Source organism: Gymnoscopelus braueri (assembly GCF_963280865.1).
Source record: "Gymnoscopelus braueri genome assembly, chromosome: 21".
In the NCBI taxonomy this organism is placed as follows: domain Eukaryota; kingdom Metazoa; phylum Chordata; class Actinopteri; order Myctophiformes; family Myctophidae; genus Gymnoscopelus; species Gymnoscopelus braueri.
Window position 1 is genome coordinate 35,905,609 of NC_137623.1, and position 17,546 is coordinate 35,923,154.

Genomic DNA, 17,546 nt, shown 5'->3' on the forward strand with positions numbered 1-17,546 from the left:
AACAGCGACGATATGCAGGCGCAAACACCCATAAGGTTTTGCAGCTGAGTGCAGTTTGCCCTTGTTTTGCGCTTGATTGTAATTATCCATGTGGCACAGTACAGTGTAAATGATGGCTTTGCACAGCATAATCCATGTGCTGATGCATCTTTGAGCATGACTAAGGAGTTTGAGGAGCTGGTGCCCAAGGTGTTATGTAGCAAAAGCCTGAAAATGGACAATGTCAGTGTACCAATCAAAACACCAATTGACTCAAACATTGGCTATTTGACAGACTTTTGTCTGAAAACCTTTTCCTTTTACACTTCCTATAGCAGTGGTTCTCAACCTATGGGTCGGAACCCACATGATTTTGGGGGGTTCCCCAGATGACAGTGAAGTGACAATTTGAGGACTTTTAAGACCTTTTTAATACCTAAAAAACTAAGAAACAAGAAAAGAAAGAAGACCATTACTGCATCGAACGTAATCAACAAACTATACCATAAAAACTGGTCAAACATTGGCCAAATTGTCAAATAATATAAGAAAGAGGCAAACATTGTGAAAACAGCAGATCTACAAGCTATGTGGCGTTGTGAGCTTGTAGATCTGCTATTTTCACAACATTTATCTGTGGAACCGAGTCAAACTAAATGTAATGCCTCAACTCCTACAATTCCAAGTGCTTATCAGGGTGGGGAACCCCAGTTCAAATAGGATTATTTTGGGGGGTCGCGGCCTAAAAAGGTTGAGAACTACTGTCCTACAGTACCATGCTATGACGTGCGCTGGTCCGCAGCGAGGCTGTGCTCTACCGTTTACTTTCAATTAGGCTATATCTGTAAACTGGACAACTCATGAATTGACAACATCGTTACAGACAGTGCTTGAATTGGACCGGTACTCGTCACCGATACAGAGTACCAGTTCTGCTGACATTTGCCCACGTGAGCACCTTTATTACTTGTAATTATTACGGCTGTCTGGAAGCCATGCCTAATTGCGCATAGGTTGTCGCATTCCCCAAGGTATGGCCACCTTGAAATCCCGCAAAATTCTGGATTTAATTTGGACCAAACTGTCACCTGAAGTTTCAAAGTTGGTTAATTTAACACCACATATGAGACCAAAATGCATCACTACAGAATAAGAGCATTAAAGAGCAGAGCAGAAAAGCACACACATTCAACCTCATTCATGAAATGTGAGTATAAGATGTCATGTTAAAAGTGTAGGCTACTTAAGAACTCCTCCATGAACATAGTGGCATTCATATCATTTATTTTATCATCTGCATTTGTTTTGGTAAGATTAAGATGTACGTGTTTGGAAATGACGTGTGGGAAGGTACAGTATTAACACATTGCATGCCAATCGCGTAGATCTACGCGAACCTAAATAAAGCCGCAGCGTGCCAATCGCGTAGCCTACGTGAAGTGGTCTTTTTTTTTTCTCTCTCGGAGTGACACCTTTCATTGTAGCACTCTCTCGCAGTGACCCATCTGCCGCCGCTCTAAAGCTTCCGCTAAATCTCTGTGTTGTTTTTCTCCACACTGAACGCTGTTTGAAACGGGTTTTAGAAACTGCTACTACTGCAAAATGGAATGTCGCCGATTGAAAATTTCTTCTCTGGGCCACTCACACAACTACCCTGTGTGTCTACAAACAGTTGAACACGCGATCATAAGGTATTTAGCGAGGTCTGTGGCGAGGTGAAAAAAACAAAAAGAAACAATAAATCGCTGGCAGTGGGTGAGTACATTATGATATTAAACTCTGGCATGGAATGTGTTAAATTGATGTGGCTTCTACTTAGGATTTTAGCCATATTAACAGCGCCATGCGCACACTCGCTGCATCCTAGAGCGCACAGTGCATAGGCTTGCTGCAAGGCTGTTGGATGCTTGGATACAGCAGACAAAGCATGACATGAAAATAAAAGCTATACAGATCCCCCATTCAGTGGGTCGAAATATCCACTCGTGAGCATGCCTGGCATGGCGATGCCTTCGCCTGGCTACAATCACTGCTGCTATGATCACTGGATAGTCTGGGCATGATGACAGCCCTGATGAATTATGTGTTTCAGTTACAACCAACTCTCTGAAGACTAATAACTTTTGCTCTATATCCGGTATAGTGAAAGTTAACCCATTCAATCCGGGAATGCATCTACAATCTTAACAGGTTTCTGAAAAACTGTTGCTATATCAGTTGTGCTCAAACTTTTTCATGTCAAGGACCCCCAAAAAGATATGTATTTGGCCGCGGACCCACATTTCAAAATATTTTGTTCAAGGGACCCCCCAGAAGCAAAGATTTTAGTTACAAATGTTCGCTTTAAGAAAAATATATTCAAAGATTTGCAATTTTCAAAAATACAAGATCTACAAGCTCATAGCACGGCACTCTGTGCCACGCTATGAGCTTGTATATCTGCTATTTGTGAATAGCCTAAAATGCTTTCCCGGTCTTAATGGGTTAATTGCAATTGCATTGTGTTTGTTTCACCACCTCATATCATATTTCCTGTAGCCTAATAACCAATAATGAAAGTCAATAATAAAAGCAGCTATTCTTCTCAATAATAAACACCATTTGTAAAGTTATTGCAGTGACTCAGACAACAGGCTGAAAAACAAAACCAAGTGAACGCGCACATGCGCGTCCGCGCAACTGGTTACTTGTGACCCTCATCAAGTCACCTTTCGTGCAATGTGGCCCTCACTACCAAAACGAGTTTGATACCCCTGCACTACCGCGTTTGACTTTTAACCCTGGTGTTTGTGAATTGGATGCATTTTTGTAATGACTCATTTGCATATAAAAAGGGACAACGTTAGTACCAATTGTACGCACATTACCTCATTTAAACACATGATGCAAAACAGCACCAGAGCACAGAGAGATACGTTGGAAATGCAATTAGGGGTTGCTTTTCAGACTTACAGGTGCTTTGAGATTTTCTCGAGTTTATTTGTGTCTAGTCTAGTTTAGCCTCCTTTTGTGAATTTGCCCCCACAGCGTTAATTTACGCTCAAGAGTAAAAATGTACATCAATGACTTCTTCAACGCACGTCACGACAACACACAGAGGAACCAGGCCCAAGCTGAACTCTAGGGAGTCATAACCTACATTCACTAGCGGTGGTGAACAGTATACAGGTACAGTATATCGTCTCTGTCGGGGTTTCTGCCCGACAACAACGATACGCAGTATCATCGAATGAGTATTTCTGGTGATACTGGACGGATGGGTCTGCAATGGACGGTGGCTGCAAAGGGGCCTGAGCGTATCCCATTCCAACCGCAACACTCACAAAATGGGGCGCAGCTTCGACTATAGAGAACCAGAGGGAACTAATTTGTGAATTCACTTACTTATGGTGCACTGCTTTGGTTTCAATGACCCTGCAGTGGACACCACTGTTCTACCTGGTACCAAGGTTATTATAGTTAACAAACGAAATAACGAAAACTAAAATAGAAAAAAACTGAAATAAAGAAAAATAATTATATTACCGGTATATATAGAATATATAGAATTATATAAAAAACGATAACTAACTGAAACTGTATTGTGTGTTTACAAGACTAACTAACGAACTGAAATGATAGACAAAATGCCCTTAGTTTTCTTTTTTGTCAATTTATTTATAAGCTTAATCTGTAACTGTTTTTATTACACAATACTTACTCTGGCCTTTTTCAATCCTGCACCTGACTTGGTGCAGGATTGAAAAGGGACAAAAGTATAAAACTAACTAAAACTAATAAAAACTAACTAAAACTATTAATATTATCAAAAATACAAACGAATAAAACCTAGCAAATCCACTCTAGAAACAGATGAAAACTAACTGAATTAGAAAAAAATCTAAACAAACTAAAACTTAAACTTAAATGAAAAATCCAAAACTATTATAACCTTGCCTGGTACAAAGGTTAATATTTAGATTGGGGTCAGAGGTCAGCTAGGTTACCTCCAGCATGTGGAAAATATGCCCTGATCAGCTTGGACCTCTTCTTCTCATAACCCTTCTGAGTGATGTCCCCTGTAAGAGAGAGAGAGGGAGAAAGAGAGAGAGAGCATGTGTGAGTGAGTGAGTGAAAGAGTGTGATCGAGGGACAGAGAGAGAGACAGAGAGTGAATGAGGGAGAGAAAGACGTGAGAGTGAAACATTGAGAGGGTGAGGTGGGGGGGGGGGCGATACTAATGGCCTGATTATTAGGGTTGGGATCCAGGACCGTAGGAACCGGATCAAACATTGAGGAACCATGGAATCGATTTCCATCACATTTGGAACTGTTTCCAGAACCAGGTTTTTTATCACACTGTCAATTACAATACCGGTGGCTCTCAAACTTTATCATTTCAAAGACCACCATAACTCTGAGAGTGTACACATGGTTCCATTTGCACACTCTCAGAGTTACAGACCTGTAAGGGGCCATTTGGAACCCCCTACAGGAATCATTAAGGAATCAGACCGTTAAGAGGAAATCATTACGGAACCGGAATCGATCAAATCCTCCAGGATCCCTAGTGATTATAGTTGCTGCGTCCACATAGGCATGAGGGTCCGACGACAGCAGTCACGACGTGGTTATTATTATGATTATACTACAATTTGGTGTTTCAAGAGCAACAGGGGCTGATAACCTAATGACCTTCTAGACAAACTGAAGGACTTTGCCATGGCAAGAGAAGCCATTGTGAGAAGATGAGGTCTTCTTCTGGCCTATAGGTAACTTTAACTTGGGTCAATTACTTCTGTGCATTTCCGTTATAGCTGCCGGTACTCCTTTCTCAACCTCTCCTCAAACAGGGCATTTATTTTCGCTCTTCAGTCGGTGTACTTAGTCCGCACATTAAAGCACGCGTGGTCACAAAATTCTGCACGCAGATGTCCCTGCGCACGGACGCGAGTGACGAAACGTGCATGACACGGCTACACGGATGGAGCTATAGTATAATTTGGCCTTAATGCTGAGTGACTGAGAGTGACAGAACAGGCGACGTGGGTGAGTGTGTGAGTGAGTGAGTGGATGAATGGATGGAATGAGATCAGGTGAATGAGAGGGCGTGGGCGAGATTGAAAAGAGTCGAAATTGCATATTGCATATTTGCATAAAACTGAATGGATTACGATTGAAAAAAACAGACCAAGTACAAACAGACTCAAAGACGAGGACATGGTAGAGATGGAGGGGTTTGGGGGGGGGGCCCATGGCGGTGAGAACTTGACAGACGGAAGGGGGGGGGGGGGGGTGGAGACAGACAGCGGGTGTCAAAGACTGCGACAGAAAATGAGAGACAGAGAGAGTGCAGTAGACTGCAGAGGGAATGCAGAGCATTCACTGAAGGCAGGGGAGAGAGAGAGAGAGAGAGAGAGAGAGAGAGAGAAGAGAGAGAGAGAGAGAGAGAGAGAGAGAGAGAGAGAGAGAGAGAGTGCAAGCTAAAGGTATATTTGCAGAGCGTCATGTGTATTCAGCTGTCTATTGGATGTGTTGGATTGTTTCCTGGCTGAATTTGGAGGTCATGTTCTCGCCCTCTGCCCTGTGTGTGCCAGTATGAATTGACCACATGTCATTCGGTAGATCATTTTCTCCCAGGTGCCATTCCTGCATACATTGTGGGGGGGGGGGGGGGGGGGGGGGAACAACGTAGGCCATGGGTCTTCAACAGGGGGTCCGTGAACCCTAGGGGGGGGTCGCCAAATCTTTGTGCGCTTCAAAAAGAAAGTCCCCTGACGTAGGCAATGGAACCACTAAACCGGGACACCTGTAGGGCCATTCGCCACATGTCTCTCCAAGTCAAAATGACATGGCAGGACTAATAGTGACAAGAATGAGAGAGAGAGAGAGAGAGAGAGAGAGAGAGAGAGAGAGAGAGAGAGAGAGAGAGAGAGAGAGAGAGAGAGACAGAGAGAGAGAGAGAGAGAGACACACACACACACACACAGAGAGAGACAGAGAGAGAGAGAGAGAGAGAGAGAGAGAGAGAGAGAGAGAGAGAGAGAGACACACAGAGAGAGACAGAGAGAGAGAGAGACAGAGAGATAGACAGAGACAAAGAGAGCAGCCACAGAGAGAAGGGTAGAAGTGAGGCTGGAGGAACAGTAATATATGGTAGCTCATTAGCATCCCTGAGGGGGATCATTGATACTACCCCCCCACCACACACACACACGTCTATCACACACACACACACACACACACACACACACACACACACACACTGTCTCTTCCTCGACCGGCACTCACTCACACGTCAATCAATCATGTCACCCCAGGGAGCTCTAAGCGGGGCTAACATGGAGCAACATGCCCTCACGTTGTCCACATCGGAGGCTGTTGACCACTTAAGCCTGATTTATTTATACTTTGTCGTAAGACCGTGTCGCGTAGGTGGAAATAGCAGATCTACAAGCTCACAGCGTCGTGTGGATCGGGGTATTTTTTGGTCCGAACAACAGCATGCTCTGTGTGACTTCAAGAAGCACAAAAGCTCCCACAAAGCGTTATTCAATTCAAACGTTTCGACTGTCCTGGTCTTCGACGGGTACACATCATCATCATGTACCAGACAAAATTTACTTGAGTAAAAGTACAAAAGTATTGGTATCAAAATGTACTTGAAGTATCAAAATGAAAAGTACCAAAATGTTTGAAATAGACGATCTACAAGCTCACAACGCGTCACATCCCGCGACGCATTGAGAGCTTGTAGATCGGCTATTTTCAAATAGCCTAGGTATAAAATAGGGCTTAAGTGGTTAATGTATGTTTTATAATGTAATCATTTATCTGCAAAGTAACTAGTAACTACATTTTCAAATAATTGTAGTGGAGTAAAAGTACAATATTTGCCTTTATGTAGTGGATAGAAGTAAAAGTATAGACAATTGGAAATACTCTATTAAAGTTTAAAAAAGATACCTCAACATTGTACTTAAGTACAGTACTTGAGTACACCACTGGTACCAGATCACATGGATTAAAGCAAAATAAAATCTCACAACTGAAAGAAATGTTATGGCCAAGTCCTAATGTGTGATGATTTGTGAAACAGTGTGAAAACAGTGTGAAACTGTTAACAAACTTGTTAGTAAAGTATTTAATCAAATAATTATAATGATAATTTAAGTGTGCAATACAGAATGTGTGAAAATTAATGCTCGCTGTGTACGGATATATATTTGGGGCTAGTTTGGTCTGTGAAACAATGGTGTGAGTGCAGTGCACGCGTTTGTGTGTGCGTGTGTGTGTGTGTTTTACAGAGTCAGTCCTGTGAATACAGAGTAGATGAAAACATAACCAGAGTAGGAAATGAGGAGAGAAAAGGAAGTGATGCAAGAATGAGCGCAAGAGTGTCAGATATCGAGAAAAAAATAAACCTACTAAGACAGACAGACAGACGGACGGATAGACGGATAGACGGATAGATAGATAGACTATAGACAGATAGATAGATAGATATCGATCAGGATCACGAGAAAGAAAAGGAGAAAACTATGCATATTTCAACAGTGGGACCATGTGGAGAATGACCAGAACATCTGGGTCCAATCTGCTCATCTACGCCGCTCTAGAACACGTGTGCGTGTGTGTGCGTGTGTGTGAATGTGTGCGTGCGTGTGAATGTGTACGTGGTGTGTGTGCGTGTGTGTACAGTATGTGTGTGTGTGTGTGTGTGTGTGTGTGTGTGTGTGTGTGTGTGTGTGTGTGTGTGTGTGTGTGCGTGTGCGTGTGTTATCTCAGTGAGGCCTTTCCGCAGATCAACCGCAGCATGACAACATTCCTGTTTCTACTCTTGCTCTCTCTTCTACACACGCATATTCACTCACACACACTCACACACACACACAGACACACACACAGAGAGAGAGAACACGCACGGTCCACAGGGAGACGCCATCTTCCACTCTCAGCGCAGCAGAGCAGGGAGGGAGTTGCCTAGCAACCCGTTCTCCTGGAGAAGGCCTAGAGACAGCCATCTTGGATTTTCAGCATCAGATGTGAGAAGTGGGCTAATGATACCTACCCAGTGTGTGTGTGTGTGTGTGTGTGTGTGTGTGTGTGGAGTGTGTGTGTGTGTGCGAGAGAGAAGGTGCAGACACTCTCTGCATGCCAGCCTATACTGGTAGCCTAATTACTTTCCCCCTTTCCGTCTCTCTCTCTCTCTCTCTCTCTCTCTCTCTCTCTCTCTCTCTCTCTCTCTCTCTCTCTCTCTCTCTCTCTCTCTCTCTCTCTCTCTCTCTCTCTCTCTCTCTCTCTCTCTCTCTCTCTCTCTCTCTCTCTCTCTGCCAGCTCTTTCCTCTCTTGTGTCTTCTGACACTCCACTATTTTAATGGCGCACAGCTGAGAGAGAATCGATAGTGAGTCAGTGTGCAGAGCAGAGATTTGAGTTTTTTTTATCCTGCCAAAAGGTATCACATGACCCGCCCGCCCGCAGCCGGGAGCTTTTTAAACCACCAGCAAGAATAACCTGATGCTAATGCGACAGTCAGTTTGAAGGCACTTAGCAGCAGCTTGGCCCCCGAGAACACCTTGTGCAAAGAGGCAGACACAGACTGATGGATGGACAGAGACCAGACAGAGAAACTGTGATGGGCAGACCAAGCCCCCAGAACCACGGTAGAACAGTGAAGCGGCCAAGCCTGGTGGTCAAATCTGATATTGCAACACTTCCGCATTTTGCGCCTGCATCTGCCGTTTGTGCGCCTGCTCACGTCACGACGCGTCACAACCCATGATGGAACCAATGGAACGGACCCATGGAACCAATATGGAAACAATATTTCTTACTTCCGGGTGCTTCAAAACGCCACTGAGCAATTTCATTGAAATGAATAGCTGGGGGGGCGGGGCAATCCGCCCTCTAGATATATTATAACTCTATGAGGCAGACCCATAGAGAGAGACAGACTGACAGATAGACAGACTGACTAGATCAGGGGTCTTCAACAGGGGGTCCGGGACCCCTTGAGGGTCCTCAGAGATACTGCATGGGGGGCCACCAAATCTTTGGGTGATATGTTTTTTTTTATACTAACCACTTGAACCCTCGCATCCCTATTCTGAGGAAAACTTTAGCCAAAAATAGCAGATATTTTTGGCAAGGAGGTATCGGTACATCTCTGTAGAAAATCCAATAGACAGTCAGACAGACAGAGAGACAGACAGACGGACGGAGGGTAGGACAGACGGATCGATCTTCAGTGGTAAATAATAAATATTTCATCTAATTTCTTCTCATGCAACTTTCTTCAAATACCGTACGTGTGTGTGTGTGCCTGCGTCTTATTATTGGATTTACCGTGCACCCTCATGTGCACACACAAATAAACACAATATAAACATCAGCAGGTGCACCATTTAGCCTCTTTATCCTGCAAATTGGTCCTTAACTGATTCATAATCGGATGGCAAATTACATTGTCCATCTACAAATACTCTCTCTGATTACATAACCATAAGCACCATTCCACCCACGGCCACGAAGGTAACCAAATCTACCTCCAGGAGGTATAGCTATAGGCACGCACACGCACACACACACACACACACACACACACACACACACACACAGACAGACAATACCACACAACATTGAATAATGCGTCAAGCTATGGGACATTGGGCTGCCACACTCACATGCAGAGACCCGTGTGGACTAGGCTTGACCACTGGCTATCGACGCATGTGTCTGGAACTATGCCAAGGGGCGTGCACATGCACACACATATGCACGACACGTACACACAGACTTACAAAATCACTTTTCCTCTCTCTCACACACACACACACACACGCACACACGCACACACGCACACACGCACACACACACACACACACACACACACACACACACACACACACACAGCTAAGTGTCACAGAAACACAAAGATCTGGTCCTGATCTATGTGGGGACTTAAACTGCAACTGCAAACGAATCCTTACGGATGTAGTTAGTAGATAGTGGGATGTTAAACCCTGGCATCTGCCAAGCATCATTATAGGGGCTTGAAGAGGGTTCCCATCAAATGGGCAAACTTCAAGCACACTCGACCAAGGACTTGGTTAAAAAGCCTTTGAAAAGCTTTTTAACTAAGCCTTTGAAAAGCTTTTTAACTAAGTCCTTGCTCGAGTGTGCTTGAAGTTTGTCCATTTGATGGGACCCCTCTTCATGATCCTGTTTTTTTTTTTTTTTTTTTTAAGTGGAGATGAACAGGAAACAGAGAAGGGGAGAGACTGAGACATGCAGTAATGATCGTCGGGAACGGGACTCGAACCCGCGATGCACTGTCAGGCTACATTGGAGCCTAAGTGCCCTGACCGCTAGGCCAGCAGTCCGGGCCCATGATCCTGTTTTGACTTCGTCAGCACCTCATCACCACCTGGACTGGAGTCGTCACCCGGTACTCTCTAATCTCAACTCTAAGAAGCACTCGCCTCGCCTTTGTTCTTTCATTATTAGGGGCTGTGGTCCACAGAATGCATTTTTTGGAGCTGCCATTCGTTTATATGGTAAAGATGTACTAGTTTTTGTGAGGTTGGGGTTAGGTTTAGGCATATAACTACGCCCAACCGGGGCGAAACACCGAAGACATAGGGAGTCCCGGCTTGCCAAAGCAACTGTGGAAAACCTGCTATCCATTTACTGCTCAGTGCTCTGATCTGGTCCATAGCACATCTACTGTTCCTAGTCATTTGCACAGAAACATACATGCCAGGGCTGTCACGATTATGACATTTACGTGACGATTCATTGCATTGTCACACAAATAATTGTGATTAACGATTTAGGTTTTTGACTTGAACACTGGAGCATATGAATAAAAATTACATTACATTACATTACAGTCATTTAGCAGACGCTTTTATCCAAAGCGACTTACAATAAGTGCATTCAACATAGGTAGGGAACGAAAACTACTAATCACCAGAAGTCTTAAGTGCATTTTCTGCTAAAACAAGCAACCAAGAGTATACCTAGCGCTAAGGTAAAAGTGCAATATATCAGCTACCTATTTACATTACATTTCTGTTTAGCTTTTAGAGGAGTTAGACAGGGCAGATATATGACAAAGAAATGACTGGCATATTTAATAACTTATAAAAAAAACATTAATAGTGGAAATAGCCGATCTACAAGCTCACTATTTGAAAATGTTTGAAATCATATGAATTTTTCTAAATGGAAACAATTATGATGATGCAAAATAATTGCGATTATCTCAAATAATTGCGATTAGGCGATTATGTAAATAATATGTGACAGACCTAATACATGCACGCACCATTTCTGTATCCGCTCTATGACCCAGTCTGGGTCAGCAGCAACCTGCAAAGCTAAATTGATCCCAGGGTAACAGGGTAACTGGCATCCAACTCTCCCCCCCTCCCCGCTACGCTCTGTGTCTGCTTTGGAAAAGTGCTGCACATTCAGTTTTTTGATATCCAAAGCATTTTGCCTTGAAAAAAAAATGCTTTCTATGGATGCAGCCCCCCCCCCCCCCCCCCCCCCGCCCCAGACAGCCTGACCTATAACATATAAATGTCACCAGTTTAAGATCCCTGAAGGAACCAAATGCATGTGCTGCCAGCCATTTATCCTGTCGGACTCCTGAATAATGCAAAAGAAGCCTCTTAAAATGATCCTCAGGAAGTCTAGACTACTGCAGTGGTTACCAAACTGGGGGTTAGGCTATTTTCACAATATTTATCTGTGGAACCTAGTCAAACTAAATTTAATACCTATAATTCCAAGTGCTTGTGATTGTATGAAGTGATAAATATGATTATTTTGGGGGGCTGCGGCCTGAAACGTTTGGGAACCCTCAGACTACTGCTAGTTCTCTATTCTAGTTCATTACATTCACCTGGTGTTCCAAATCGGAATGATTTCCTTGTTAGACGGCTCAAGCGGGAAACCTGCACTACTTGATGAACATCGGTGCGTCTTAACCCATTCATTCCGGGAACGCATCTCTTTTCATTTTAATAAAAAAATAGCAGATATACAAGCTCATAGCGTGGCACTCTGCTGGTTTATTGTGCAAATCTTTGAATATATATTCTACAAATGTCTTCTAAATCCTATGTTGGGATATCAGTGGTTCTCAAACCTTTTCATGTCAAGGACCCCAGAAATCATATGTATTTGACCGCGGACCCCCCATCTCAAAATATTTAGTTCCAGGGACCCCCCAGAAGCAAAGATTTGAGTTACAAATGTTCGCTTTAAAATATATATATATTCAAAGATCTGCACAAATGTTCACGATTTTTCACAAAATAGCAGATCTACAAGCTCATAGCGCGGCACTCGGTGCCGCACTATGAGCTTGTTGATCTACTATTTTTTAATAGCCAAAGAAATCTAAAATGACAGAGATGCGTTCCCGGATTGAACGGGTTAATGCCTAGGGAGCGGAGTAATGCAATCCAGGTGTCAATGAAGCAAGGGAATAAAGAAGAGACTGGGTTTTTACAGCTCCACTGACTACTGAGCTGATCAATAAACAAGCACTCCTCCTCACATGGATCTCCTCAGTGTCTTAGCAACACGTGAATGAAAGCGGCGAGAGACATTTACTAAATTAAATTCTACCATTTAAAAGAAACACGGTGACACCTGGATGCATGAACCGTGGCCTAGTCTTAGGCAATAATACGGTTATGCACATACAGTGTACTTAGCATACTGAAAAATACAACAGATCATTCGGAAAAGGATAAATTAGGCTTAATCACATACCCTAGTCACCATGGGTACCCTAGTGTCCCTATTTTGGGCCAACTTTCTAAGTAAAAATTTGAATTTTTACATGTTTTTAAAAAATTGCAGATCAATATGAGCTCGCGACACGTCGCGTTGCAGCACGTTGTGAGCTTGTAGATCGGCTAATTGTCGTACAACATAAGACTGCACGCATTTGTCTCCCATTCTACATGTACTACGTTTAAAACATCGGTACACAGACAGAAACATACAGTACACACACACACACACACACTACAGTGCTTTGAAGGATCAGAGTGCAGGTGTCAATCTGCACACATACAATATCCAACCTATACAAACTCAACCCGCTTTTCTTTAAGTGACGAACAGTCTCACAGTCACAGACCGACACAAAAGCAGCTCCTACATACACACTATAGCATTGGTTCTCAAAGTGGGAGTAACCCAGGGGTCCTTGGGTGGGGGGGGACGGGGGGTTCCAGGGGGTCCCCTGCAAAATTAGTTAACATAGCATCACAATTATATTAACCATTTTATCCATATTTACGTTGGCTACTCAAAAATAGCAGATGTACGAGCTGCAAGCTTGTACATCTGCTATTTTTGAAAAATATTTGAAATAATATCGTTTTGAATATTGAATTCTCTTCTGGGGGGTCCCCATGGCACAGAACATTTTCAGATGGGGGTCCGCTGCAAAATACATATCAATTTGGGGGTCCTTGACCTAAAAAAGTTTGAGAACCACTGCACTATTAGTATGCATGCAAATACGGTATAGTCACCTTACTGTCCACACACACACACCTACACACCTGATGTCCATCACACTCAAGAGTACATGATGACATCATGACAAGCTGTCCGTTCTGTGATCCAACGAACACCCTGTCCACACTGACTGACACGCACATACGGCACACTGCACACAACTTACATGTATACGCACGTGCACACACACACACACACACACACACACACACACACACACACACACACACACACACACACACACACACACACACACACACACACACACACACACACACAGAACAGTTATCGTCTCTGTCGGGTGGAAACCTCATATGTCAAAAACTGTTACTTTTCAGTATTCAAATTCAAAAATAGCAGATCTGCAAGCCGCGATTCGAGCTTGCAGATCTGCTATTTTGGATACTTCTGTGTGACGCTGTAGTATGATCAAGTGGGGTATTAATTTACACCGGGGGGAAAAAAACACAAAAAGTTAAAATATGGACATTCTATGGGGATTCTGCCCCGACAGCAACGCTATGTTAGTGAATGTTTGATGTTGCAGTTTGACAGGAGGAACTGATGTCATTTCCACAGGAGGAGAGTCTCGGAATGTTGCTCTCTCTCTCTCTCTCTCTCTCTCTCTCTCTCTCTCTCCATCAAGAATAGCAGCTGCCCAGAGCAGGTTCTGCTCTGATAAACATGTCTCTTCTTCATGGACACAGGCACTCGGCTGGATTAGGAGGAGCGTCCACACACTAGGGTTGGGATCCTTTAGGATTTTAACGATTCCGGTTCCTTGACGATTCCCTCTTATCGGTCCGATTCCTATAGGGGGTTCCAATCCAAATGGTCCCATGCAGGTCTGTAACTGTCTCTGAGACAGTGTACAAATGGAACTTCCATTTGTACACTCTCAGACTTATGGTGGTCTTTGAAAAAAAAAAGTATGAGAACGACCGGTATTGTAATTGTATAGCAGACGTGAAGTCCACATACCAGCTCTGACAGTGTGATAAAAACCGGTTCCGGAATCGGTTCCAAATGTGATGGTTCATGCGGTTCCAGATCCCAACCCTACACAGATCTACCTTTACCAAAGCTTTACACGAAGCCTGTGTGTGTGTGTGTGTGTGTGTGTGTGTGTGTGTGTGTGTGTGTGTGTGTGTGTGTGTGTGTGTGTATGTGTGTCTGTGTGTGAGAGTGTGTGTGTGTGTGTGTGTGCGCGCGTGTGCGTCACTGCAGTGAGAAAAATCAGAGCCTATATGAATGGTGATGATGATAAGTTTACGGGTAAGTGTGATGGAATGATCAGAAAAAGAAACAAATCTATGATAATTCTCACGCAGGTAGGCATGCATGCAATCACGTAGACACACACTCATGCACGCGTGCTCGCACACACACACACACACACACACACACACACACACACACACACACACACACACACACACATGCGTAGACACACACACACACACACACACACACATACATAACTTACAGGCAACACATAATGGCTAACAGCCCAAGTATATATGGCTTCTTACACAATGTAGGCCTTGGTAAGCCTATATGAATAAAATATGTCATCCTCCATTATATAGCTACTGCAGAAATGTCCTTGTACCGTTACCGTGCTCATGTGAATAATAAAGAAGGAAAAATATGCTTCTTCTACAATGATAATGATAGTGTATTGCTTTGACTGAACAGTTTCTAGAGAGAGAGAGAGAGAGAGAGAGAGAGAGAGAGAGAGAGAGAGAGAGAGAGAGAGAGAGAGAGAGCAAGCGATTCCTCAAAGCATCCTTCTCATCCTCTCAGCTGCTCTACAGGCCAAAACCACTCATCCTGGCAGCGCCTGCATGATGCCCTGATCACAGCCACATCAAAAGCCACCAATCAGCCACCAATGCTGTGATCAAACCCCGTGACACACACACACACACACACACACACACACACACACACACACACACACACACACACACACACACACACACACACACACACACACACACACACACACTCACTCACTCACACACACACACACACACACACGCAGGTACATGGGGAGCAGCAGCATCACGGTGAACGCAACAGCAGTGCTCCAATGTATCAACATTTCAAGGTCAAAATAAGGGGCTTGTTGTTTTTTTGTTTTTTCCCCCCGCCAGCCAGACCCAAATAATAAGGGAGACCGGCCCGGTTGTTTACGGAGACAAAGACACAAGGCGGGTGGGTGAATGAACGAAGCCCGCAGTGGGTTCTCTCTCTCCTCTCACGCATCCATCCATCCTCCTATGGGTTGAGAGAGGGAGGGAGGGAGAGGGAGAGAGAGAGAGAGACATACACATACACACACACACACACACACACACACACACACACACACACACACACACACACACACACACACAGAGAGAGAGAGACAGAGTGGAGGAGGGCTGGCCGGCCCACCGGGCCGGTCCCCTTATTATAACTCTATGGCCGGTCCACATCTGGATGGGATGGGAGGAGCGGTGGGCTTTCAGCGGAGAGAGAGAGGGGGGGGAGAGAGAGAGAGAGAGGGAGAGAGAGGGGGGAAGGAGAGAGATGGAGGGAGAGGGAAGGAGAGAGATGGAGGGAGAGAGCGCGACAAGGAGGGAGAGAAGAGAAGAGAGAGAGGGAGAGATGGAGAGAGAGAGGGAGGGCGAGATGGAGAGAGAGAGAGGGAGGGCGAGATGGAGAGAGAGAGAGAGAGAGAAGGGGGCCGCAGGAATGAACAATATTACATTCCGTTAGTTAGTTAGTAGCCTGTCCCTCCCGGTGTGGAATGGATGATGGTGAGAATGGTGATGATGGTGATGGTGGTGGTGGTGATAGTGATGGTGATAGTGGGATCATATAAACCAGGACTGGCGCTGCTTTCCCCCCTCTCCCTCTCTCTTACCCTCCGACAGCTCGAGCTCCAGCTCCGCCAGGCGGGCTCGCACCTCCAGCGGGGTCGGCGACGCCGCGCGGTCCGCCATTCGGTGGCTTGTGTAGTAAATACCGTTAGAAAACAAACAGCTCCCCGGTTCAAAAAATGCTGCTTGAGCCTTCCCTCCTCCTCCTCCTCCTTAATTCTCCGCCACCTCCTCCTCCTCCTACTACTCCTCCTTCTCCTCCTCCGCTCGAACAGGGAGGGAAGAAGAGAGAGAGCTGTTTCTCGGCGGCGGCGGCGCGGCCCCTCCTCGGGCCGTCGTCGAAACAAAAGACTAATAAATGTAGGGGTGTCGGTGTTTTAACGGGGGCCCGCCGCCATGGCCCCTCTCTCTCCCTCTCTCTCTCAGCGGCGGTAAAACGGGGAAAAGAAGAGCGGTGGTCCGTCGCTGCTGGGTCAGGTCTGGAGGACCGTGGTGGTTGCGGTGGTGGTGGTGGTGGTGGTGGTGGTGGGGTTGGTGATGGTGATGATGAGACTCACGCAGCCCCGGCCAACGGCTCCGTTAGGTTTGCAGCTCCTTGCTTGCTGCTGCTGTCACGTGACGCAGGAGGGAGGGAGGGAGGCGGCGGGGATGAGGAGGAGGAGGGGGGGGGAGTCGCACTTCCACCCGGGAACCGACAGGGGGCGCCGCCGCTCCGACACAGAAAAGGACGCGGTATAACCTACTCACTTACACTACCGCGTGATTTGGGTTCTAACCGCCACACCCTCCACAGTTGCCGTTTTATCATGCCAGTGGTTCTCAAACATATGCATGTCAAGGGTCAAGGATCCCCAAATTGATATGTATTTGGCCGTGGACCCCCATCTGAAAGTGTTTTGTGACAGGGACCCCCAGTTTCCAAACATTTTCGATATTTTTCAACCATCTTCAAAAATAGCAGATCTACAAGCTCACGTGCTGCAAGCGTGTGAGCTTGTAGATCTGCTATTTTTGAATAGCCAACATATAAATGGATAAAGTGGTTAAAATGATTTTGGCGCTATATGTTAAAGGTGTAGTTCATCCAAAAAAACACTTATTTTCTATCAATTACAAACCCCATGAAGCCTTGAATTAATGGAGATGTTTTTGTTTTTGTCGCATTCCTG

At 45.0% G+C, this 17,546-nt stretch overlaps 1 protein-coding gene across 1 annotated transcript in view; it reads right to left on the reverse strand.

Moving 5' to 3' along the window:
• Positions 1-16,553, reverse strand: part of LOC308077617 (disco-interacting protein 2 homolog C-like) — a 95,543-nt gene extending 78,990 nt beyond the window's left edge. The window contains 2 exon segments of the mRNA XM_080418375.1: positions 3,966-4,037; positions 16,422-16,553. Coding sequence (XP_080274501.1) covers positions 3,966-4,037; positions 16,422-16,500 — 151 coding nt within the window. The 5' untranslated portion in view covers positions 16,501-16,553.
• Positions 16,554-17,546: the final 993 nt, after the last annotated feature.